The sequence below is a fragment of the Nilaparvata lugens genome, chromosome 4, assembly GCF_014356525.2.
Source record: "Nilaparvata lugens isolate BPH chromosome 4, ASM1435652v1, whole genome shotgun sequence".
Lineage (NCBI taxonomy): Eukaryota > Metazoa > Arthropoda > Insecta > Hemiptera > Delphacidae > Nilaparvata > Nilaparvata lugens.
In genome coordinates this window covers 73,334,720-73,361,749 of record NC_052507.1, presented here as the reverse complement: position 1 = coordinate 73,361,749, position 27,030 = coordinate 73,334,720, and the positions used below count along the sequence as shown (strand labels likewise).

The window sequence follows — 27,030 nt, the reverse complement described above, 5'->3', positions numbered from 1 at the left end:
ATAAAACTCAAATACCACTGACTTCTCACTGAACGATTTGTGGAAAACTACTGTAGGCTACCCTATGGACTGCAGTGATTGGAATGTTCAACACATTATGGCCCGGTTGCACAAAAGCCGACTAAATTTTAAACGTGCTTAATTACACGAGACCCAGTCAGAAAAGGCCTTTTTGATAAGACGGATTCTCTGATTGGTTCTCATGGAATTAATCATGATTAAAATTTAACGTGCTTTTTTGCAACCGGCACTATGTATATTATGTTATATAAATATAATAATTATATTCATTTTATATGATAATTAGATGTACATTATATTAACTTTTGTCGTGTTATAAGTGACACCCTCAATCAAATTAACCGAGGCATGTGTGGAACGCATACTGACGGACGCACACTGCCTCGCCAAGTCCTGCATCAACGTATTTGATCGCCTGTCGGTACTGGTACTGGTACAATTACAAAGGTTTGAGGTTAGATACGAAATTTAGTACGAATTTATGAAAGTTGAAAATTACTGTTCATCATACCATTGACTGATTGAAAGTTGTATCTTTCTTTTCAACAAAAACAAAGATTTTGTAAGTAAAACATTTTTTATTATTAATAAAAAAGTTATCTGTATGTAACGAATTTTCTGATTTCTGGATATTAGGCTACGTTGCACAAACATTTTTTGATCCACGCTGATTTCAAACAAGGCAATTATGATTTTATTTATGAATAGCCTAGCTTTTATTGTACTTAGTTTTTATGGAAGTTACATTAATTTTAGTGTTATTGAAAATCACTTTACACTAAATATAAATAGAAATGAGTTATGCGATTTTTAGCTTACTTTTTGAAATAAATTCTTGTTGCTACAAGATCACCGGCAAGCACCATCATTAACTTATTGAAAATTCAATTTAACATTAACTTGACTTTTTGAAAATTAGTTTTTATTCTTCTAATCTTTTGCAGAATAATTAATAATTTCGTTTTTTTATTAACTCATGATATCCTTGTGATTCTTTTGACTCTTTGTAAACATTTAATTATTTTGAAAACTGTTAATCTATTCTATAGGTCTTGATCTTGTGCATTCTGCATGATTTAATGCTGTGTACACACAGAGCGGTCTTAGGGGACACACTTAGGGGAATATAGATGTATCAACATTTTTGATACATAATCAAATCAATAATTGTACTATATTTATAATAAAATATGTCTGCAAGATGTTTAGAGCAGAGTCCACAACCCCATAATAACCAGGGTAAGCTTTTTGATAAGTATATGGTGGTCAACATAGTCAAGAGCTCTGCTCAAATCACACAAGGTCAGTGCCAGGGACTCAGCATCCTTGAACACTGACCAATTCGCTCAGCCACTCGATTTACTGCATCAACAGTTGACCTCCCACTGCAAAAACCGAACTGCATACTTAAGAATAGGTTATTTATCTCAAAGAAATTTTCAAGTTGAGGCTTGATGACTGCTTCACCCACTTTTCCAAAGATTGGAGTCATTGATATCGACCTGAAGCTGTTCAAGCTCTGGTGATCACCCTTCTTGTAGACAGGAACGGTCCTTGAGGTCTTCAGAAAGTCAGGAAAGATGGCGTATCTCAAGCTACTGTAGTAAGAGGTTCTGCAATAGCATCCACCACCTCCCGTAGCATGAAAACGGACATTCCATACACGTCAGGGCTCCGAGATGGCTTGAAAGACCGGACAATCTTAATCAGGGCAGGTGGAAGAAAGACAGACGAGCATGCACTGGTGGAACTCGTACAGCCAGCAGCTCAACTGGATCACCATCAACTGTAGGCAGATCTCGCACAATGCTGTTTACCGACTCGATAAAAAAAAAGATGAATCATTAGGACTTGCAAAATCAAGCTGTCTTCTTGACAAGGGCCGATGTGAGTTTATCATATCCCATGCTGTCTTACAGCGATATGTTGCATTCTCAATCCTTGCAGCCGTTGCCAGCTTCCTAGCCTGCTCAATATGTTTCTTATAGATAGACTTTGCACGACGATATCTATCCATGTCACCAGCACTGCCACCAACACATCTAACCTTCAAAGCAAGCATGAGTCCCTTCAGCCTGGCAAGATCATCAGTATCTCTTGATGACTTCTCATACGGTTCTGTCATCTTAGGGGATTATCCTATTATATTAAGCGAGCAATTTCTTTATATATTTTTATATCTGGTTATTTATGTTTAACGGTTCTCGAAAACGGCTCTAACGATTTACACGAAATTTGGAACATAGTAGGTTTATGATATAAAAATTCGATTGCACTAGGTCTCATCCTTGGGGAAAACTCGCTGAACGACATTAAAAGGATAATTCATCCTTGGCTGAGACAGCTGTGGATAGTAAAAAAGTGAGTGAGTATGTGGAAAATCAAAATATCGCATCCCCGAAATTCATAAGATGACATATATAGCCACCTGTGAAATATAAACATGATCATTTTAGAGAATTGTGCCTTTAGAAGCCCTATCAACTGACACGAGTCTTATTTCTGGGAAAATTACAGGAGCTCCGTAAAATTCTTGAGAAAAATGGCGGATAATTACTAAAAAACAATGTTTTTCACGATTTTCTCAAAAATAACGACCGAATTTTTCCAAATTAATACCCTGTATAGTTATTTATCAGCTCTATCAGCTGGCATGAGTCTTTTTCCTGGGAAACTAATGGGGGTCCACCCCATCCTTGAGAAATGGACTTTGTAACCTCCTTCTCGTGCATGAGGTAGGTAGGTAAAGGAGTGTATAAAAAGAACACAAGTCGAGATATTTCATCTGTAGAACAGCTGTTTTGACGACTTTTAAAACATCATTGAATTTAACAATTTACACAAATGAAGGTGTTGTCATTCACTAGGGATTTTATGTTGCCAGGAAGCAGGTTAACAGGTATGCCCCCGAATAGGCCGGAGATCTACTATACTTCTTAAGTCGATGCTGGGGAGGCTTATGTCATCCACGTTGCGTGTTCTATAACTATGCTTATCTCGTCTTAAAGCCGGACTTTGGTTACACTAGGATGATGGATTCCAGGATGTATATTGAGATCACTGTGAGGATACCTGTCTGCTTGAAGAGTGGGTTACAGTGTTCTATGTAGTTTTCTCTAGTAGGATTCGCACTGCCCTTTTTTGTATCCTTAATATTCTCTCGAGATATCCCTGTGCTGATGATCCCCATGCGACGATGCCATATCTCAGTGTGACATAAATAATGAGTGATAGCGATTAGTGCTGTCCTCTCATCAGCAATATTTCTGTCGCGGATGACATATGTAGCAGAGGAGAGTTTTTTACACAAATAGTCCGTGTGTTGCCTCCAGGTCAGATGGTTGTCGATAATTACACCAAGGAACTTTGTGCTTCCACTGTTTTTATATTACTGTTTTGTGGTTCATCCTGGGTTTGGTTTGTTGGGGTGAAGTTCATGGTACTGTTTTTTCATTATTTATGGCCAGTTTCATTCTATCGCAGATCGAGGTAGCTTCAGTAAGAGTTGATTCAACTATATTGTTTCGATTTTCCTTTCTGTTGTTGGAAGTAGTATAGTTGTGTCGTCTGCAAATAGGATACACTTTTTGTTTTCTTGTAATTCATCCGGAAGATCATTTATGTATATAAGAAAGAGCAGCGGTCCCAGGATTGACCTTGTGGTACTCCTCTTTTGACTGATCGTGCTGTTGATTGAAAGTGATTATTTGATTTTGTCTTTGGAAATCCAGCTCTACATATTGTTTTCTATGTTGGAGGTAGTATTCAATCCACTTGAGTGCTCTGCCTTGAATTCTCATTTTATTAGTTTTGTTTTGAGTATGTTCCAATCGAGTACATCAAAAGCCTTCCGGAGATCGACAAACAGTCCTGATGCATATTTTTATCCTCCCATATCTTACACACCTCATCACAGAGTTTGGAAATCGCTGTGGCTGTACTATGATTTTTTCGGAATCCATGCTGGCTCGTAGACAACAGCCCGTTCGTCTCCAGATATGAATCAATTGATTGTATGCTGCCCGCTCTATAATCTTGGATACAATGGGAAGGTTTGCTATGGGTGTGTAGTTTTTTTGGATCGATATGGTCACCTGTTTTGAATTTGGGGTAGATCTTGGCTATTTTTAAGCTATGTGGAAATACTGCTTGTTCAAATGATGAGTATACTATGTGCACACAGTGGGTTCTAATTTCGTCCTCACAGTACCTTAGAATTTTCCCTGTAATTTCGTCATGACCTGAAGAGTTGTTTGTTTAGTCTCATAAGAATCTGGTTAATTCTGTGTGAGTAACTGCATCAAAGTGGTCGAATATTTGAGCATTCTCTGTCAATTCCAGATTATTGGGAGTATTATTATGTCCATTCAGTTCTTTTATTGACAGCATGAAGCCAGCGTTCAAGATGTTGCAAATTTGATAGGGATCTGTAATTTTTGATCTCGCACAGTTAGGTAGAGGTTCTCATTTCTGACATTTTTGGATTTTTTTCTTTCCTCATTTATCGTTCTCCACAAGACTTTGGTTTTATTTTCTGCCTGTTGTATTTCATTTTCAATTCGAGTTGCTTTTTGTTTTTTACATCCAGGTCATAAGCTTTTTTCATTGTCAAATGTTGTTCCTTGTCTTCCATACGGCCTGTGAGCATATACTTATCATATGCTTGCATTGTAGCATCTTTTAGTTTTGTGGTTTCTTCATCCCAAAAAATTTTGTTTTTTGGTAGGCTATGTTAATCTTCTTGGATTCTCTTGGCATAGTTTCATCTATGTTTCGATTTCCAAACTCTGTGATGAGGTGTGTAAGATATGGGAGGATAAAAAATATGCATCAGGACTGTTTGTCGATCTCCGGAAGGCTTTTGATGTACTCGATTGGAACATACTCAAAACAAAACTAATAAAAATGAGAATTCAAGGCAGAGCACTCAAGTGGATTGAAGACTACCTCCAACATAGAAAACAATATGTAGAGCTGGATTTCCAAAGACAAAATCAAATAATCACTTTCAAATCAACAGCACGATCAGTCAAAAGAGGAGTACCACAAGGGTCAATCCTGGGACCGCTGCTCTTTCTTATATACATAAATGATCTTCCGAGTAACGGGTGTGGTAACGAGTGTGTAGCCAGGAATATGTGTGCTCAATAGCTCATCTAGTTGTAGGCCGTGTTCGAGAGTATGAGAATGTCCGGAGTGTGAAAACTTATTTCCATCAATAGTCTGTCAATCTTATTTTGTAGGCCTCTCTGAATATTAAGATGATAGATTTTCAATGTATCGCATTATTCTTTGAAATTTTTTGTATTTGTCTTCCACTGAATGAGTCGTAGTTACTGGTTTCCAATTTACAAGGCCTAGTTGCTGTTTTAGTTTGTATAAATTTGCTTTTGAATAATTTCTGGCATACTTATAAGTGGCTGTTTGATGTTCGACTTTATATTTTATGTCACATAGTATGAGTGATGATCTGAAATTAAATTTGGGTATGCTATTGCTTTTACTTTTTTAATAGGTATATTAAGGTAGCACCCATCTATACTTGTGGCTGTTGTCTGGGTTTTTCTAGTAACCGGTATGTCATATATGTAGCAGCCGTGCTGTTTTAGCAAGTTGTTTAAATCTTTATAGGTTTGTTTATCTGTTTTCAGTATGTCTATATTTGTATCTCCTAGTAGTACTATGTGGCATTTCTTTCCTGAGTATTTTTGCAGTACACATTCCAACCTATTCAAGTATTCCACCTCTGTTCTAGGATCAGGTGATCTATAGGACCTACTAATATCAGATTCTGTTTCTTGAGTTGGACTTCGGCTGCTATCGTCTCAAAGATCCTCTCTGTTGGCTTCTGAAGTCCATCGAACACGATCTCTTTTATTCTTGTGGTTAAGGTGTCTTTTTTGTACAGTGCTATACCTCCCCACATATATACAGTTCGACAGAATTTGGTAACGAGTGTGTAGCCAGGAATATGTGTGCTCAATAGCTCATCTAGTTGTAGGCCGTGTTCCGAGAGTATGAGAATGTCCGGAGTGTGAAGACTTATTTCCATCAATAGTCTGTCAATCTTATTTTGTAGGCCTCTCTGAATATTAAGATGATAGATTTTCAATGTATCTGTTTTTTGTGTCTATTCTGTTGTATGTCCTGATTTGTTTGCTCCTGATCCGTAGTGCCGGCTGTGATGTGTTGACCTGGATGTGTTGTAGTTTTCTGTTTGTCTAGTTTGGATGAGGGGGTGAGGCTGTCTCGTAGTTTGGGTGCCGTGTGCCGCCCTCCTCCACCTCTCCAGCATCAAGTGCGCCCATCAATCTTTTGGCCAGAATCGTAGATCCTTCTATGTTAAGGTGAACTCCATCCCAATTTAGGTGATTTTTAGTGAGGTGCTGAGTGTTGTCTATATAAGTAGCGTTCAGCTGCCAGCACATAAATTTCAGTGCCTTGTTGGTTTCCTGTATAAATCTCTCATTTATGTCCTCACGCAGTGGGATGGATGATACATACCATTTTATGTGTGGAAAACGCTTGTTGTTGCTTCTATGGTGAGCCATAGAGGTCTCATCACGTGATTTGGGGTTTTTGACCCAAGTAAGTTATTTGAGCCTATGTTTAATACTACCTTAGTTGGCAAATTGGATTTGTTTTTTAGAACCCTGCTGACATCCTGGATTTTTCCACCTGGGATGATCTCTATATTTATGTCCTGTTCACTATTTTCTGTATAATACTAGTTGCATGTTTCAGCAAAGAGTCTCTATTATCAGTGGTGCATCACTCTTCTGCTTCTCAGACAGCTGTGAGTTATCGTCAGGCTGTGTTAATGGTAGCCTCTCTCCTGTTTTTGCATCAGGTGTATCATGTTTGGTGTATGTTTTGGGGTCGGTTTGTCCTTTGTTTGTCTGTATTTTATTTTTTGTCAAAACACCTTTCGTATTAGCTGATGGGCAGGGATTTTTTCCGGTATAACTTGTGTGGACGGGTGAGCAATGTAAATCTGTGTTGTTCCGGTTATTCTCTCCAGTAATTCTCTCAGGGATTCAGCGTCATTTAACAGGCGAATTGTGTCCTCTTCAGCTTTCTTCCTGATGGGGCATGTTGGCTCGGGATAGATGCCCTGGGTGAATTCAAATATGATATTTTCCAGTTTATAAACCACGTCTGCCTTCCTAGCAAGTGAATCTGAAATTCTGTCCCTATCGGATCTAAGTAGTCGAATTTCATCGTTAAGTTCCTTTATGTCAGCTAATAAAATCTTTATTACTCCGTCCAATTGATTAGATTGACTTAGCCTAGTTTGATTTGTTCTAGCTGTGAGTTTACAGCGTGTACAAGAATTAGATTCTTCGTTTGTCGATTCGTTGCTTCTATTCAGCATTGTTGAGATCTGCATAGCCTCGTTGTTTATGAGATTACTACAACTCTCACATAGCCATGGTTGCTCGGTGCATCGTCCCGCCTTCATCAAGTCATATTTTAGGTCGCTAATGCCTACACATTTTGTGTGGTACCATATGTCCTCAATGCAGTCGCTATTTGATATCGACCTGAAGCTGTTCAAGCTCTGGTGATCACCCTTCTTGTAGACAGGAACGGTCCTTGAGGTCTTCAGAAAGTCAGGAAAGATGGCGGATCTCAAGCTACTGTAGTAAGAGGTTCTGCAATAGCATCCACCACCTCCCGTAGCATGAAAACGGACATTCCATACACGTCAGGGCTCCGAGATGGCTTGAAAGACCGGACAATCTTAATCAGGGCAGGTGGAAGAAAGACAGACGAGCATGCACTGGTGGAACTCGTACAGCCAGCAGCTCAACTGGATCACCATCAGCTGTAGGCAGATCTCGCACAATGCTGTTTACCGACTCGATAAAAAAAAAGATGAATCATCAGGACTTGCAAAATCAAGCTGTCTTCTTGACAAGGGCCGATGTGAGTTTATCATATCCCATGCTGTCTTACAGCGATTTGTTGCATTCTCAATCCTTGCAGCCGTTGCCAGCTTCCTAGCCTGCTCAATATGTTTCTTATAGATAGACTTTGCACGACGATATCTATCCATGTCACCAGCACTGCCACCAACACACCTAACCTTCAAAGCAAGCATGAGTCCCTTCAGCCTGGCAAGATCATCAGTATACCACTCTTGATGACTTCTCATACGGTTCTGTCATCTTAGGGGATTATCCTATTATATTAAGCGAGCAATTTCTTTATATATTTTTATATCTGGTTATTTATGTTTAACGGTTCTCGAAAACGGCTCTAACGATTTACACGAAATTGGAACATAGTAGGTTTATGATATAAATATTCGATTGCACTAGGTCTCATCCTTGGGGAAAACTCGCTGAACGACATTAAAAGGATAATTCATCCTTGGCTGAGACAGCTGTGGATAGTAAAAAAGTTAGTGAGCGAGTGAGTATGTGGAAAATCAAAATATCGCATCCCCGAAATTCATAAGATGACATATATAGCCACCTGTGAAATATAACATGATCATTTTAGAGAATTGTGCCTTTACAAGCCCTATCAACTGACACGAGTCTTATTTCTGGGAAAATTACAGGAGCTCCGTAAAATTCTTGAGAAAAATGGCGGATAATTACTAAAAAACAATGTTTTTCACGATTTTCTCAAAAATAACGACCGAATTTTTCCAAATTAATACCCTGTATAGTTATTTATCAGCTCTATCAGCTGGCATGAGTCTTTTTCCTGGGAAACTAATGGGGGTCCACCCCATCCTTGAGAAATGGACTTTGTAACCTCCTTCTCGTGCATGAGGTAGGTAGGTAGAGGAGTGTATAAAAAGAACACAAGTCGAGATATTTCATCTGTAGAACAGCTGTTTTGACGACTTTTAAAACATCATTGAATTTAACAATTTACACAAATGAAAAAGTACTCTGAAAACAATTATACAGTATACACATATACAGTAGTCTGATCGTAGTTTCAAATATGTTGCCGCTAATCGTCATTATGTTATTCCCCTAAATTATTCTCGTTTAAGAATGAGGCTTTCAGTTCAATGAGCAAGGAAAGTTGTGTGAGTGTACCACACCAGATTTTTTATTTTGTTGTTGGTTGGCAGCTGATCAAATATTATAATATTGTAGACTCTATTCTTTTCAATGGCATTTGTGTTTATCTTAAGGTGCGTACAGATATAGGCGCCGCGAATATATGAGCAATTCACTTTTAATCAGCTGACTATTTCTGTATTTTTACAGAAACGGTATAAGATATAGATATAAAAACCTTGGCATCAGCTGATTAAAAGTGAATTGCTCATGTTCGCGGCGCGTAAATCTGTACGCACCTTTAGAAATCGGTAGCTGATTGAATATTGTAAATTTGATTCGTTTCAGTGACATTTGTGTTTATCTTAGAAATCGATAGCTGATTGAATATTAAAACTTGATTCGTTTCAGTCGCATTAAATCTTTGCTTGTCTTGTAGATTCGTTGCTGATTGAATATTATGTTGTAAACTTTAGCCTATTGGTTTCAGTCGAATTTAATTTTTGTTGTAGATTGACAGCTGATCATGTCGGATGACGGGTGGAATTCGGAGCCGGAGGAACGCACGCCTGTCCAGCAATCCTCCTTCAATAGGTCAGACGACAACAATTACGGCGAACAGAAATCACGCAACTTTGGCGAGCGTACATTCAGCCGAGGCGGAGGTAGGGGCGGTGATCGCGGTAGGGGTGGGAGAGGAGGGTTCAGTGATAGGGGCGGTGGCGGAGGTAGAGGGGGTTTCGGTGATAGGGGAGGGGGTGGAAGAGGGGGATTCGGTGATAGAGGAGGTAGAGGTAGAGGGGGTGGAAGAGGAGGAGACAGTGACAGACCTTGGAGAGGAGGGGAGTCGGGAGGTGGAAGAGGGGGTGGATTTGGCGGCGATAGAGGACAGGGGGGTGGTGGGGGTGGATTTGGCTCGGAAGGGGATGCAACAGTGCTGCAGGTGCCATCAAACTGTGTGGGAAAGATTATTGGCAAGGGTGGTTCTCGTATAAGGGACTTGGAAGCTGATAGTGGAGCCAGTATTAAGGTAAATTTTTTTAATTTATAAGTTTTACAAATAAAAAATTGTCAGTAGTCTGACTATTACCATAGAGAAAAAATCGCATAAGTAGATATCCCATGGTATAGGGCGTTTATGTCGCAACTTTTACTGTTATCTCAAGCCGATTACTGTCGATTATTGTCAATTTGTACTGTTTTGTTGGGATGAGAGTGTATGAATGGCATATGAGAAACTAGCAGCGTCACACAGCTTCACGAGAAAGAACTACTTGAACTATCGGCTTGAGATAACAGTAAAAGCTGCAACATAAACGCCCTATACCTTGGGATATCCACTTATGCTATTTTCCTCTATGCTTTTACATTTTTAGCTAACGACGGGAAATTCATGAACATTGATGATATTGATAAAAGCTTAGTTTTCCTCTTTTAGCTTCATATTATTATTATAGAGCATTATAATAATTGTATTGATATTTGTTTCGGATGGACAGGTTAATTACCGGTCCCGGCTGCCTAAAAGCAGTCGTTAGGTCATGTGAAAGGCCCTGAAATTGATCAGTTGCGACCTGAAAACTCTTGACAGTAGACCTGAGCCAGCCAGGTCACTCGATATTATTATCATTAGGCTATTATTATTATTATATTATTATTATTATTATTATTATTATTATTATTATTATTATTATTATTATTATTATTATTATTGAAAAATATTTTTTGTCTTCATAACCAAGTAGCCGGGGATCAATTCTGATCTCAAGACTAAATAGATGCAATTCAAAGCAGAGACTCATCTACTCTTTTCCAGATCAGAGGCTTAGAAACTTGCGTACAATATTAGTTGTACCAAGAACTGCTGCTTTCTGCATAATTTTATTATTATTATTGTATTGATAAATAAATTATTAATTAATATTGATTGATGATGGAAAGATTTGAAATATATTGAAGATGAAATTTGAAGTTGATCAATGAAAGCAAACAAAATTTATCGTCGAACATACTAACTGTCAGCCTCTAGTCAAAAGTAGCTGACTTGATCTTTCCGATGAAAGAATGCAAGAAGCTTGTAGCTATTTCAATTATTTGCTTCCTAGATTCACCATTGTAAACACTAGTTCAAACCTCTTAAGGGGCTTATCATCTTTCACAAATACGGTAATACTATATTTTATACCTCACTATTTAGTTTGATGCGTACATATAGGTCCTAAAGAGTTGGAAAATTGAAAAGTAGATTCTAGAATTCCAGAATCAGCTGTGAGCTGCATCTTGCGGCATTGAAAGATAGAGTAGAATTCTTCAATGTTGTTTTCCATCACGAACTGCTTATTATTAACGTCGAGTGCTTAGCTCTAGGGACAAACTAATTCCGCTAGATCGCTCCAGCTGTACTATTCACTTGTTTCCCGAGCATAGCAGGCGTAAAACCGTGCTTTAAAGGTACACATACCAGCGGCTATTATTGTGTCTATAAAAGAAGTTTAAGCATCAACTCCATTCATCAAGAACAGCGCTACAAGTTGCTATGAATTTTAATGTGAACGAACATTGAATGTGAAAAAGGAGTTTAAAATGCATAATTTTTTTCAGATTTTCAAAAACAAAGTTGACGTAATTTTTACTATATTGAAAAGGAGACTTACATATTTTTCTCAATTTTTTCTGACCAGTAGTTTTTGCAGGGAATGTGTACCATCTGCCTCAAAAAAATGACTTTTGAAGCCCTATTGTTAGCTAACAGAAGCTGATAAAAATGTTTCAATTGCATAGATTATGTCCTAAGAACCTGTCCAATAGATTAGAAAAAGAAAAACAAATTTTTTCGAAAAAAAATTATTGAATGCACAACCTTAAATCACTTTTATTAGCAATTAAAAAGAACGACTAGTTGTCAGATTTTTTCCAATAAATGAATTAATCACTCACTGTAACAACGAGATCTTTCGGCAGGTCTGCCATGACAACCAGGAAGATGGCGGACCTGCCGAAAGATCTCGTTGTCACAGTGAGTGATTAATTCATTTATTGGAAAAAATCTGACTGCTACTCATTCTTTTTAATTGGAAAAAGATAGAGTAGATCAATGGCTCTTATTAAATATCGATGGCTTGCAGTGCATTTTAACCTATCCTGAACTTTTTACTGATATCAATTCCATCTGGCCCGTAGATCGAACCTACTTATGCCACCTCGTCATTCTCCTTAGGCCGGTTACAGAGCTCGACCGACCGTCAGTGCGTATGTACCATCCTGACCATACGCATCCATACATCAGCTTTACACATTCAGAGCTCTCCTGACGAATCAACTGATCTGACTCACTAAATGGACGCGTTTACAAGTTGTTTAATTGCAGCTTATTATCCTAGTAACTTAAACGGAGGCGCAAAAGAAGTAGATATCAAGTTCACCCGATGGTCGCCCAAAGAGCATTTCAAAGGGAATTTAGTACCAAAGGGATTCTAGTTTGCTTGGGGATGAAGATACATTTTTGAAGATAAAACTACCTCAGAATGTCCATCAGAAATTTTGATGAGTTATTTCGAGCTTGTATCACCATTGGGAATACTTGCAGTCACTTTAAGCTATGGATCAAATAAATTTATATAATAATATATGATTTATCCAATAAAAATTTATAAATGTATAGAAAAACTCTGAATTCAAATATGACACTATTATAATTGAATTTATTCATTATGCTATTCAATTCAATATCAGCTGATTGTCTATGTTGCGATCGGGCTACTGATCAGTACAGCTCTGAAAGCTTCTATTTGCTTCAATAGTGCGTCAGTCGACCGATGGAACGGATGCGCACGAGCTCGACTGATGGTCTTCGTACGCTGTATAAAACGCATGGTCCTGACTATGCGCATGAGTGCCGTCAGTCCTGCTCTGTACGGATACATGGAATATCTATGGAAAAGACAAGCGCGACTGACGTACGCACTGACGGTCGGTCGAGATCTGTAATCGGCCTTGGGCTGAAAAATCCGAATATCGAAGTCTGTATTATTATTTATATATGGATTAATTCATTCAAATTGTGTGCTTTATTTAGGTTAACTCGAATGACTCTGGCCCCACAGCAGATGTCACATTGAGAGGAAGCGCAGAGGCGGTTGCGCGTGCCAAAGAAATGATCGAGGAGATCACCAGCTCACAGAGTAACAGCAGCTCTTATGGATCTTCTTCCAACAATTACTCCAACCCGTATGGATCTTCGTCCAATAGCTATCAAAATAGTGACGAACCTTCACCAATAATTGATTGGGATAAGATAAACCAAGACTATGTGAGTAGATTTCCAATTCCTTATAACGAAATTCTACATTTATTGAATTGTTCTCTCCACACACAGGCATAAGCCTTCATGGATGAGATGCATATTATAATTTTTTTTCTCTTTTCACATTTTGGTTTCATAAGGATTATTATGATTGTATACAGTGCACAATATGTATTATGATCAATCTTGATTGACTACAACATAATATAAGTGTACATGTTAATTCATTCAAAATTGAACTAATTATTATTGTGAAATATATTCAACTGTGTATTAAATTCATGCAATAAAATCCATTTGAATTTGAAATTTGAAAATTTGAAATTTGTTAGGTATAATATGAAATATTCTTCAATTATTATAGAAAATTACTTGTACACTCTTTAACCCCAACTATATTGAGGTCCACGTTATAATGGCAGTGTTTGATTAGCAATGGTATTGCTATCCTTGTCTATCATTCAACAAAGCAGATAATGCTATATCTCTCTCGCTTTGCTCTGTTGCCAAATCATCTTTTAACAATGAAGAATTCATAATTAACAAAATATTTCATCTTAATCATTAAAATCAATTATGAAATTATTGAAAAATATAATTTCTTGCTTAATAAAATATAATTAATTATTTTAACACGCTATCTCTTTCTCGCTTTGCTCTGTTGCCAGATCGTCTTTTAAGAATGTAGAATTCATAATTAACAAAATATTTCATCTTAATCATTAAAATCAATTATGAAATTATTGACAAATATAATTTCTTGCTTAATAAAATATAATTACCTATTTCAAATGAGAATGAACAGTATTAATATTACATCAATAAACCTGTATCAGCTACCATCTATTGAAGGCATTGACAAGATTGAGGATCGGCAACGTTCTGCTATCTTCCATCACTGCCATTATAACGTGGACCTCACTATAGTTTCGAGTAGTCATGCCATTTTAAAGTGTCAAAATGAAACTTGGCACTTGAAAAAGGCATAAGTGCTAGAAACTAGTTTTGTTATAAACCATTTAGAAATGGTTCTAGTAATTTTACTAACTTTCATAATAATTTAACATTCAAGTGACCCTATTAAAATACTTTATTAGAAATATTCTTTATTAGGTGAATTCGAGAGCTCTATACTCTCATACACAGTTTCAAATTATGAATTCAAAACATATTCTTCCATATTCCGACCTTCATTATTTTCGATGTGAGAAAATTATTAATCTGTACGAAGTAGGTACTAAATTTTAACCAACTTTGGTTCAAACAATATTGTTCTAAAGAAGAGTAGTTGAAACTGCCAACTACTGTTTTCTCAATTTGTTATTTATTTTGTTCACTGTTCATGATTCATTTCATGTCATGTAATTCATTATACCTAGAATTAACTACAGTATTAGTATGTTGAATCACATTCAACTACTAATGTCTCATTCCTAAATTTAGTAACCAGAGTATTGTGATGCTACTGACTATCAATGAACCTACAAAGTTTTGAAATATTATTTCGATTGAAGTGCTCTGTAAAACTGATGAAGTATTCAGTAATAAAATATCAGTTTCCTATGCTCAAGATCCACCCTTAATTTTATATTGTATAAATCACAATGGAAATTTCGGAATTATTCTACCATCTTGAAATGTAGGGTAGTTTCCGAAATACTTCCAAAGATTTTATCTCCATGTACAAGAATGAGGACTAGTCACATTGGACTAGTAACAGCTGAAAGTTGAAAATCATGCAGGACTATTATTTTCTCTCGTAAAACCTGAGTGATTTTTGCATTGAATTGGTTTAAGAATGACCATAAAATTAAATTAAAATGTAGCAGTTATAATTAATTTCTCATTAATAATTATTGAAAATCATGCAGCACTATTACTTTCTCTCGTGAAACCTGAGTGATTTTTGCATTGAATTTATTTAAGAATAACCGTAAAATTAAATAGAAATGTAACAATTATAATTATTTGCATAATTTTTTTTTAATTTTTGAAAACAATCATGCTTCACTTCAATAAATTACTTGGGTTCGGTTGCACAAAAGCTTGTTAAATTTTAAACATGATTGAATTCCATGAGAACCAGAGATGATTTTTTTGAAAAGAAGGCTTCCCTGATAGGTCTTCGTGGCATTTAATCGGCATTAAATGTTAACAGGCGTTTGTGAAACCGGGCCTTGGTCATTTTTTGAAAGTGGAACATAATTGTTTCCAGCAATTAAAAGTGTTAGATGCATAAAAGTACGTTCATGAATAATTGAAGTCATACCTGTTGTTCCTATTTTTTTCTATTCATTAATTAATACAGTAGTAAATGAGAAACAGGAAAACTCGGACCCCTTTCTTCCAAGTTCAATAAATTTTCTAATGGTTAATGCTGTATTAATCAAAGTTTGTGTTTTTCTCTTTTTCTTTCTCTAACGTTCAATTAATTTTCCAATAGTTTTTAACATTAATCAAAGTTTGTATTTGTTTTTGATCACAGGAAGAGGCACAGAAGAAAAAATTTGCAAATTTACCCCCGTTAAAGAAGGATTTTTATAAAGAGCACCCAAAAGTTACTGCTCTGACAAAGGAGCAAGTGGCAGTTATAAGGTAATTTCTTATTCTTATATACGGAATAAGTGTTCATTTATCAAACAAATTTTCACTTTTAGCTGTTCCAAAGCCAAAACAACATATTTTCAGGATAAGACCATATTAGGCGTTTTCCAGGTGTTTTCAAAGTCGGCAGAGCAGGAAGCTCTTTGATTGGGTTGGCGCCTGCAAAAATGCATAATATGATCTTACCCTTAGTCTATTGTAAGCTATAGCTAAAGTGAGGTCCACGTTATAATGGCAGTGGAGAAAGATAGGAGAACAGCGTTGCCGATCCTCCGCCATGACACTGCCTTCTATGGAGGATAGCTGATACCGATGTAACTGTTTATTCTAGTTGAAAATAATAAATTGTATTTATTCATCAAGAAAATATATTAGTCAATGAATTTTAATCAATGAGGTGAAATATTTTGTTAATTATTTAATATTTCTACATTGTTAAAAAACGATCCGGCAACGTTGCGGAGCTAGTAAAAGATAGCGCTGTTTGCTCTGTCGAATGATAGACAAAGATAGCAACACCAATGTAAATCAATTACTGCCATTATAGCGTGGATCTATTAAAGCTGTGCAAAGGCTAAAAATAAACTTTTTACTCGTGATATTTTTCAAAGTTTGTATATCATCAAGCTATCAAAATGAAAAAGTTTTCACAGGAAAAGATTTTTTTCTGATCATTACTTTTAGGCGATATGAGCGCCTAAAGTTTAAATTTTTGGGACAACATTTCAAATTCGGTACGATATAAATCCATGAGATTTAGAGGATGGATTCTTCATGGTATTGTTGATCTAGTAAAACAAAAATTTTCTGAAAATATCAATTTTTGGAAAAGTTATTCAATTTACCAAAAATAACTCAACTAAAAGTTATAAAAAGTTGAATATCTATCTTAAAAATTAATATTTTCAGAAACTTTTTGTCTTACTAGATAAACAATACCATGAAGAATCTAACCTCTAAATCTCATGGATTTATCTCTTACCGAATTTGAAATGTTCTGTCCCAAAAATTTTAACTTTAGGCGCTCATATCTCAAAAAGTAATGATCAGAGAAAAAATGTTTTCCTTAGAAAACTTTTTCATTTTGATTGCTTGATGATATTATACAAATCGAAAAACTTGGAGAAATATCACGAGTAGAAAGTTTATCTTTAGCCTTTGCACAGCCTCAAGAAAGATATCTCTCTTACTATCCAATTGAAATCCATATCATGTTTAGTCCGGGTCTTGTAGCTGTGCTTATCGCCGGAGGGTATGCTTATCTAGACTATAAGCCTCAACCCACACTTACGCGACTCAGGTCGAGAAGAGACTCGACTTAGTCGAGAGCATGTGTTTTCAAATGGTGACGTCGCGCGGAGACTAGAGTCGACTGGTCTGAGTGTCACCATTTGGAAACACCATGCTCTCGACTAGAGTCGACTCTCTTCTCCACCTGAGTCGTGTAAGTGTGAGTTGAGCTCAAAATTTAACATTTTTGAAAATGTATCTTTCCATAAGCAACAGATGCTCTTCTGTATCTTCTCAAAAGCAACGTGTTGCATCCTAGAAGATACACAAGGAGCTTTTTGGAGTTACGTCCTTTTAGCACAACACTGTTGAAAGTCTGGGTGATGTACCTTTGCCTACCGACTTACTTCAAAATTTTCACACTGGCTGCCGATACTCTCTCATATAGAAAATTATGGGTCTACGTTTTGGTAGAGAGTTAGTGGGGAGGATATTTTTAATATTCTTTCCGAAGAATGGACATTGATATGTCCAAAGCTCCGCCAATTTATGTAGATGCATAACAATATAATTATTATCTATAGTTATTATATTACAAATTGCTTTTTCATATCATATGCAGTTCAATAATTATTTTCTTAGTCTATATTATGTAAATTCATCTATAATTTTGCTGTATATTAAGCTGTATTGTATGTAAGTGTATAAGTCAGTATATATTGTAATCTACATAAATAAAGTACTCAATCAATCAATCAATATAGAGCCACCAGACCTGTGCCGTATCAAATCAAACAGCCGACTGTGGGAACAAATAGAGAGCAACCTATCCCTTCCCATACATCAATTTCTGAGTGATGAACCAGAAATAAGACTGAGATCACGAAGACCTCCATGGTTAAGTTGTAGGATGAGCAACCAACAAATCTTGGACACATGGAAAGAGCTGTGTGAACAGAATGAGATTGGAGGCACAGTAAATGTGACAGCCTCTCCAATAGGTTTTTCTCTCCGTAGAAAATTATGGGTCAGGCTCAATAGGATTAGGACCGGTTGCAGCAGGGCAAAAGCATCCATGTATAGATGGGATATTGCTGATTCTGAGAATTGTGATTGCGATCAAGTTCAAACTCGTCAACATATAACAAATGAGTGTCCAATGTACAGATTTCGAACAGGGGCTGTGGGCCTCCTCACTCTCACCACAGAAGCTATAGAGTGGCTGAGTGACCTGGAGGTTGACATTTGAAATATGGAGTTTGATTTTCTGTGTAGGGTACTTGAACCCAATAACTATTTTTTCTATGTTTTACATTTTGACAGAGCCATTTGACTGGCAATGACATTCTCATAATATTGTTTGATTTTTATTATTATTATGACAGCACTTCATACAGTGTAAATGATATTATTTATGTTCGTTTTCTTCCCTCACGCCATAAGCATATATATATCAAAATTTTCAATGGAAGCCTATCAGCTAACATGCTCTTTCCATTGTTGGTGATACGTTGCAACTCTCTCTCATTCATGAAGAATCTCTGTGTCTAGCGAGCTTCCTTTCTATCTAGGGTCTCTGAACCTGATGTTTTTGCAAAGCCGTGAATATTACCCCCGCGAACCATACCTTGCCTATATGCCGTTTCAAAATCACGGAGGCAGAGCTACGGGACGCCTACTGTAAGTTGATTCCTTGCAGCAAATAGTTTTATTTTTCAAATCGATTTTGTAAATGATAGTGTCGGTTTTCGTGGAGTTGATTTTGTAAAATTATTTTCAGGAAAGAGAACAACCACATCACAGTTTCGTGGGCGAAAGTGGGATGGAAAGAGGACGAGCCGGTGACAAACGTACCGATTGACGACATCCCGAAGCCGGTGACGACATTCGAGGAGGCCTTCCACAACTACCCGGGCATCCTCGAGCAGATCCGCAACCAGGGCTTTGAGAAGCCATCGCCCATCCAGTGCCAGGCCTGGCCCATTCTCTTGCGCGGCTACGATCTCATTGGCATTGCGCAGACTGGAACAGGTACACTCAATCTACTCAATAGCCCATATGAATAAAACCAGAGAAAATATTCGCCAACTGAATGTCATCTACCGTCAACATGGATGTCGATGTTCATGAAGCTCTTCTTGCTTATACTGCTTTTATAAATAAACCAATCTTACACTATGTACCCCGGTCAATAACTGTATAGGACATGAAAAGCCCTAGAATTTTAACTTCAATTGATTAAAAATATTTGTAGAAATTTTAAAAACATTGAGGGCCGGTTTCCGAGCTCGGGATTTAGCTAAGTTCTAGACTTTGAACAGCTGGAGTCAGAAAATTAGCTTTCAAAACGGGGCGTAGTCGTAGTCATTGTCATAGTCACGTTTGAATTAAATTTCGAAAAACTAAAAATTGGCATTAGACATCCACACTCATTAACAAACACAGAGCTGTTATTATTTGTGGATTTTGAATCATAATGAAAATCGAATATATTCTGATTACAAAAATATACTGTAATCGATTTCCACCAGCAACACAAAATAAAATTAAGAGCAAATAGTGTAAAGTTTCAGCTATTTCGAATTATTTAGGAATGTTTAATTTCGTCAAGGGAGAACGTTTCCAATTATAGAAATGAGAAAATAAAAACTGCGACTACGCCCCGTTTTGAAAAGCCAATTTTCTGACTCCAGCTGTTTAAAGTCTAAAACTTGGCTAAATCCCGAGCTCGGAAACCGGCCCTTAAAGAATTCAGGTTGTAATTCAGTAACCTGGACGGGATTGGTTATTATCTAGTTTTCATCAAGATTTGAATTTGATTTGAAAATGAGCTTCTTTCTTTATAATATTAAAAGTGATTGATATTAATAACTTAACGATCATGTACAGACTGTAATAAAATAAACATTTTATCTACAAATTAACATAACCTCAATGTAGATCCAAATCCAAAAACAAACAACAAAATGATACAAGCACCAAGCCGAATGTGTGGATGATGGAAAGTTCGCCTTTTGCCGAACATTCGTTAACTTTGATGTGTGCTAAAGACCTACACGGATCGGGAAACAACGAGCACGAATGTTCGCTGCTTGCCGAATAGGCAAACATCCATCCACACTACGCGTGATTGGGCGAGTAGCTAATCGGTGTTCGCTGAATGCCGCATATCTGGAGCTGGCTTGTGGATGAGGGAAAGTTTGCCTTTAGCCGAACATTCGTCCACTTTGATGTGCAAAAGACCCATACTGACCGGGAAAACAACGAGCACGAATGTTCGCTGCTTGCCGAATACCAAACATCCATCCACACTACTCGTGATTCGGCGAGTATGCTTGGTGTTCGCCGAATGTCGCATGTCTGGAGCCGGCTGAAACAACAAGCACGAATGTTCACTGCTTGCCGAATACCAAACATCCATCCACACTACTCGTGATTCGGCGTGTAGCTGCTCGGTGTTTGACGAATGCCGCATGTCTGGAGCCGACTTAAGACGAATCTAATCAATCATACAGATACTGGGAACATAACCTCATTTGTACTGCAAAATTCGGCAGAGAAACAAATCGAACTTGATTTCCAATACTTGAAGAAAAACACTTCCATGAATCAGATTTAATCTGTGTGACAACAACAAATAAATGTAAATAAAGTACGAAATATGAAGCATAATGAGTAATCAATAATCAATAGCCGCTGGCCCTGACTCAATCTTCTTCTTCTTTGGCTGTGCCTCCCATTTAAATGGGGTCGGCATTCCTTCCTCTTAGTCTGCCTCTCCACAAAGCCCTATCCAATGCTTCCTCTCTCCTCCAACCAATCTCCCGCGAGTCAGCCGCTATTCTGTCTCCCCACCTCGTCCTCTTACACCATCCAAAACCAAATCCTGCACTCTTCATCCAACATAATCCTCCTCCCGTCGCTGTACATGCCCAAACCACCTCATCCTTGTCTCCTGCATTTTCTTTCCCAGTGGTCCAACTTTTACAGTGCCTCTGATCAATAATCAATAATAATTATTACAGAGTAGAGGAAACGAAAGAAAACGAAAGACATCCCAAGGCTTAGCCTGTGAGGAATGGAGATTTGGGATAATCCTTGATTTAATTATTCATCCCAAGTTATAATTATTCGAATAGAGTTATAATTCAAGTTAATCATAATTACTCAATACAAAGACTAGACGTGCCTAACTTTATCATTAACTTTAACGTTAACGTAGGATCACGTTATAATGGCATTGGAGTAAAGCGTTGTCGATTCTCTGCCTTGCCTCTGCCTTCTATAGAGGATGCCGATACCGGTATATCTGATGAAATATTGACTGTTCATTATTGTTATAAATGATCAATCATTTTTTAATTTTTTAATAAAATATAGCCTATTTTTAATGATTCAATAATAAATTTCCATAATTGAGATTGGATATTTTATCAATTATATTTCTACATGTTAAAAAACGATCTGGCAACTTTGAAGAGCTAGAGAAGGATAGTCCTATCTGCTTTATCGAATGATAGATAACGATAGCAACAATAGTGTTAATCAAATACTGCCATTGTAACGTGGACCTCAATGTACTTGAAAAGTGATATTTTATGTTTTGAAGACGAAGGTCTAAGACCTGAAATTTATTTCCTAGAAGAGAAATTAAGGCTGATGTTGGCATCAAAACCATAAGATTGAATGAATGAATACTTGGATTTATTTATTTATTTAATCATTCAGAATTACACAACTTACAGAAAAGTACCACATGCTTATAAGCCCAAAACGGTTCCAATTCTAATTTATACAACAGTCCAAATGTAGCTAGGTTATGTGTCACAAAATTCTTCAATTACACACTCAACAACACCTGGAGAATAGCATCTGGTTGCACAAAAGTCTGTTAACTTTTAATCCGGATTAAACGCCATGAGAACCAATCAGAGAAGCCTTCCTCTCAGAAAAACCTTCTCCGATTGGTCCTCGTGGAATGTAATCATGATTAACATTCAACTTGCTTTCGTGCAACCGGGCCTAAGTCTATGAGAGATATTTCAAATCCTCCATACTTCATTGGCCATACCTGTATAATACTTTTAATTGTATGAATAAATGTGTTTATAATACACTGTTTTGTACAACTTTGCAACTTTGATTGTTCAGGAAAGACTCTGGCATTTCTGCTGCCAGCTTTGGTTCACACCGATGGTCAACCCGTGCCCCGTGAGGAGAGGGGAGGCCCCAACGTGCTCGTGCTCGCGCCTACGCGTGAGCTAGCTCTGCAGATTGAGAGTGAAGTCAAAAAATACCACTACAAGGGTATCAGATGGTCAGTGAGCTCCACACATTGTCGAAATTAATATTTATTCATTTGTTATTCATTCATACAATAAGTACATCATAAAAATGTACAATCTACATTGTCATTGTATCTAAAGGTGCATTTTCGTTTATGCGTAAATTTCTGCAGTCGACGACGACAAGCATTGTTGACATTCATATTGTCCAAATTTCAAGTGTGCTAAAACAGCTGATCAACTTTTCATTATTTGTCTTTATTATTAAAGGATTAAACATTTCTAATAATATCAACATATTGCCATTTAAAAGTATAAAAAAGTATAAGCTCAACCTGCCCCATTAAAACATAATTGAACATAATCTTTTAGGTTATGTAGACAAATTGAAATCTACCCAATCTGAGATTCTCGACGGCAACGACATTTACGCACAAACGAAAACCCAGCTTTAAATCGTCAACAACGATCGTGAATCATTTTTATCGTTTGCTTGGTCTGTGTGTCGAGTTCTTCTTCTTCTTCTCAATGTCTAGTTTTGGCTGTTCTACCAACAACTTCCTTGTCCTTTGATAAAGTTTGTATGGCTTTTTACATACTGAAAAATCTATAGTGTGGTCTACGTTATAATGACAGTGAAGAAAGATAGAAGAACAACGTTGCCGATTCTCTGCCTTCTATAGATAATATATTATACCGGTATATCTGATGTAAAATATTAAGTGTACATTCTTGTTTAATATTATTTACAATATAATAAAAGAAAGAATTGGTTTATGCACGTACGGGATAGGAAATTCACGAATGACGTATCATCACATCTGGACTGATCAACTTGAAATTTTGCAAAATGTATGAATTCAGGGCTACTTTCTTGTATTTATAAAATAGAATTATAGTACCCTTTAAAATTAATAAAATAATAAAACAAGAATACAAATTGTAACGTTTCAAATCTCTACAAATTGTATCGTTGTTTTATTATTTTATTAATTTTAAAGTGTACTATAATTCTATTTTTGAAATTTTGCATATAGATTCTTGATTTACCAAGGGTGGTTATTTTAAATCCTTCAAGATTTCAGTTTGTCAAGTTTTTAATTGAACCCTTGCGGAGCACGGGTTACCTGCTTGTCAATAATATTTCATTCGCCAAGAAAATAATTATGTGCGCTTTGAAGAATGAGCCCAATTTGAACCTGATCCGATAAAGTATTGAAAAGTTAGGTTCATTTTTAGGGTAAAATTTCTGAATAAAGAGCCGCCATCTTGAAACGGGAATGAATTTTAAAATTTTAAATACATACGTTTCTGCGCCTTGCTTCAAAGTACTTGTATACCAATTGTTATCCAAATCGGACCATAGCTGCGATTGTAACTGCGGTACAAACAAACAGACAAACGCCGATTTACTTGAAACAGAATTCGCTTCGCTCATTCAATGAGTTTCTACAATTAGTCCAGGCAATGAATGCTCAAAAAAAAGGTAAAGAGGGAAAAGTCGGGAAGACAATTTTCGACCCGCAGTTCTGTTTTGGGTAGTAAGGAGGTAAACATATCAAAAGTCTCCACCCCTACCCCCTGTGCTAAGGGTGTGGGGGTGGTTTAAAGGTACCATTTTTTGGTTTCTCGCATAAAACTCAAAAACTATGTATGCTAAGGAAATTATGGAAGCTCAAATTTTAATCGTTAATACCTTTGATTTGATTTGATTTGAATTTTGTTATATGACAGTCATAGTCCTTAGGATACATGGTTTTTGAGTTTTATGCGAGAAACCAAAAAATGGTACCTTTAAAACACCCCCACACCCTTAGCACAGTAGGTAGGGGTGGGGACTTTTGATATGTTTACCTCCTTAATACCCTAAACAGAACTGCGGGGTTAAAAATTGTCTTCCCAACTTTTCCCTCTATATAACCTTTCCTTGACTGGACTACAAATTTAGATCAGATATTATGTTAATTAATTAAATTTCTACATTGTTGAAGAGCGATCTGGCGATGTTGTAGAGTTAGGAAAGGATAGCGGTATCGGCTTTACGAATGATAGACAAGGATAGCAACAAAAATGTTAATCAAATACTGTCATTATAACGTGGAACTCACTATTACTCTTTCTTTGTCACGTATCCACCATCGCCTTGATATAAACTTTGATATGTTGTATTTCTCTTTTTATCATCGACTTGAACTTCAATTTTTTATTAGATTCATCAATCTTCATTCATAAAGCAACGTTATTTCGATCCCATTGACAACAATTAATTCTTAATTCTTACTCAATCCAGCATTGATCAATTCAATTCAATTTCATTTATTGCCAATTAGAATATTCAAAACATATTACAAACTCTTTATAATATGACATATCATTAAAAATATAAATAAATAAGCATAATTACTCATACATATACTTGAATAAAATTAAAATAAAATATAAAATCTAGGCATCACCAGCAAAAAGAAAATCTTTGCCCGCTGGTGAGAGTTGTAAAACAGTAAAAGAAAAACATATTTCGAAATAATGCAGAAAGTTAAAGTTAAATTAAACTAATAATTACAAAATTTTATAACAGCAGAATCATAAAAAATCAAACAAATATTGTGCAGAGAAAAGACTATAAAATGAAAATAAAATAATCTAAATTAAATTTAAGGGAGAATATAACATTAAGAATATATAACATAAGAGAGAATATTTCTTTACCTTAACTAATATTTAAGGTAAAGAAATATTCTCTCTTATGGATTTGATGAGATTTGTTATACAGTTCCAACGCTCACATGGCTTTTGAACTGTACGGCTCTTGCAAGTCATGTGTACGGTATGAAATATTTCACTTTCATTTGTCATCTTTGCACCCGGCTGCTCAAACTTCTGTTAACTTTTAATCCTGATTAAATGCCACGAAAAGTTTTTCTGATTGGTTCTCGTGGCATTTAATCAGAATTAAAAGTTTACAGGTTTTTGTGCAACCAAGCCGTAATCAATATTATCATTCATCTTAAATTTGGACTAATGTATTGACATGATTATTCAGACTTGATCATTAAGAAATTTAACTCACTGGCTGGTTATCCCATTACTTGCTACGTTCTTTTCATGTAACCATTGTTGGAATATAACCAACGGATAAAACCCAGCAGCTATTTTAGTAATTTGGAGTTCGAAATATAACTGAGTTCAATCATTTGATTATCAAGGTGCTGAACAAATATAACATTCCTAAAAGATATATCTACCATTGTTTGAAAGAGATACTCAAAGTTAGTTGCATTTCAATAAAACTTCCCAGTTGAAAGGCTATTTGGATACTGTAACTAAATTCAGTTAAAGAAACATTTTCATTGTTCTTTCAATTCTGCAATCATTTAGGGCCGGTTTCCGAGCTCGGGCTTTAGCCGAGTTCTAGCAGGACCTCCTATATACTACCGGACCTGAGCCTAGAAAAAAAATGGCCGCCGTATGTGGTGGTCTTATAGGAATTTCTACTGAGAAAAATCACTAATCAACTGTTAGAGAGCGTCTCAGTTCGTCGAAATCTCAGTTTGTCTAGTTCCCCTTTAAAATATCATTGCTGGCACCACATACGGCAGCCATTTTTTTATAGGCGCAGGTCCGGCTTATAGGAAGTCTTGGTTCTAGACTTTAAACAGCTTGAGTCAAAAAATTGGCTTTCCAAAACGGGGCGTAGTCGTAGTTTTTATGATAATCTTTATTTTCTCCTTCTATAATATTGGAAACGTTTTTCCTTGACGAAATAAAAAATTCCTAGATAATTCAAAATAGATGAAACTACACTATTTTCTCTTATTTTATTTGTGTTCAATTTTCTTGTTTTTCGAAATTTCATTTTCGCCACACTGCACAGAAAGCAGCTGTTTTCCAGTCCCTACGTAGATCTGAAAGACATTGTTTGCAGACGACTCTCGTCTGACGTCAGAACAGGTTTCTTTCCGGCCTAGGCCGGAAAGAGTACCCTTTCCAGCCGCTAACATGGAACTAAGAAAGGTGATCAAAAAACAGCTGATCAAAAAACTTTTCATTATTTGTGTTCATTATTCAATAATTAAAACATTTATAATAATATCATCTTATTGTCATTTGAAAGAATGAAAAAGTATAAACTCAACCTCCCACATAATTGAACATCATATTTTAGGTTATTTAGACAAATCAGAATAAAAAATAAAAATACTTGGACAATTTCCTGATATTCAGATTACCTCAGATTTGCTAGAGCTATCACCTTCCACTTCTTCTTTCGGAAGTGCTTAGTAAACAACTATTCTCATATATATATATATATATATATATATATATATATATATATATATTGTGTATTTTTATGTGTGGCGAAAAATAGCGTTCGCACCACGGGCAAAAATGTTTTTCCGGCTTTCAATCTTTTCTAGTCCTCGGCCTACGGCCTCGGACTTGAAAACCGATTTCGAGCCGGAAATAGTTATTTGTGCAACTAGTGCGCAAAGTGACAGTTTGCTGCACTGAAAGAAACGTTTACGCCCGAGCCGTAGGCGAGGGCGGAATGGTTTCTTGA

The 27,030-nt window shown here is 36.4% G+C and overlaps 1 protein-coding gene across 1 annotated transcript in view; it reads left to right on the top strand.

Annotated features, from left to right (window-relative positions):
• Positions 1-447: 447 nt before the first annotated feature.
• Positions 448-27,030, top strand: part of LOC111049174 (ATP-dependent RNA helicase dbp2) — a 43,920-nt gene continuing 17,337 nt past the window's right edge. The window contains exons 1-6 of the mRNA XM_039426415.1: positions 448-583; positions 9,560-10,077; positions 13,123-13,356; positions 15,836-15,945; positions 18,965-19,215; positions 22,336-22,501. Of these exons, the coding sequence (XP_039282349.1) occupies positions 9,574-10,077; positions 13,123-13,356; positions 15,836-15,945; positions 18,965-19,215; positions 22,336-22,501 (1,265 nt within the window). The 5' untranslated portion in view covers positions 448-583; positions 9,560-9,573. The remainder of the gene's footprint in view (positions 584-9,559; positions 10,078-13,122; positions 13,357-15,835; positions 15,946-18,964; positions 19,216-22,335; positions 22,502-27,030) is intronic.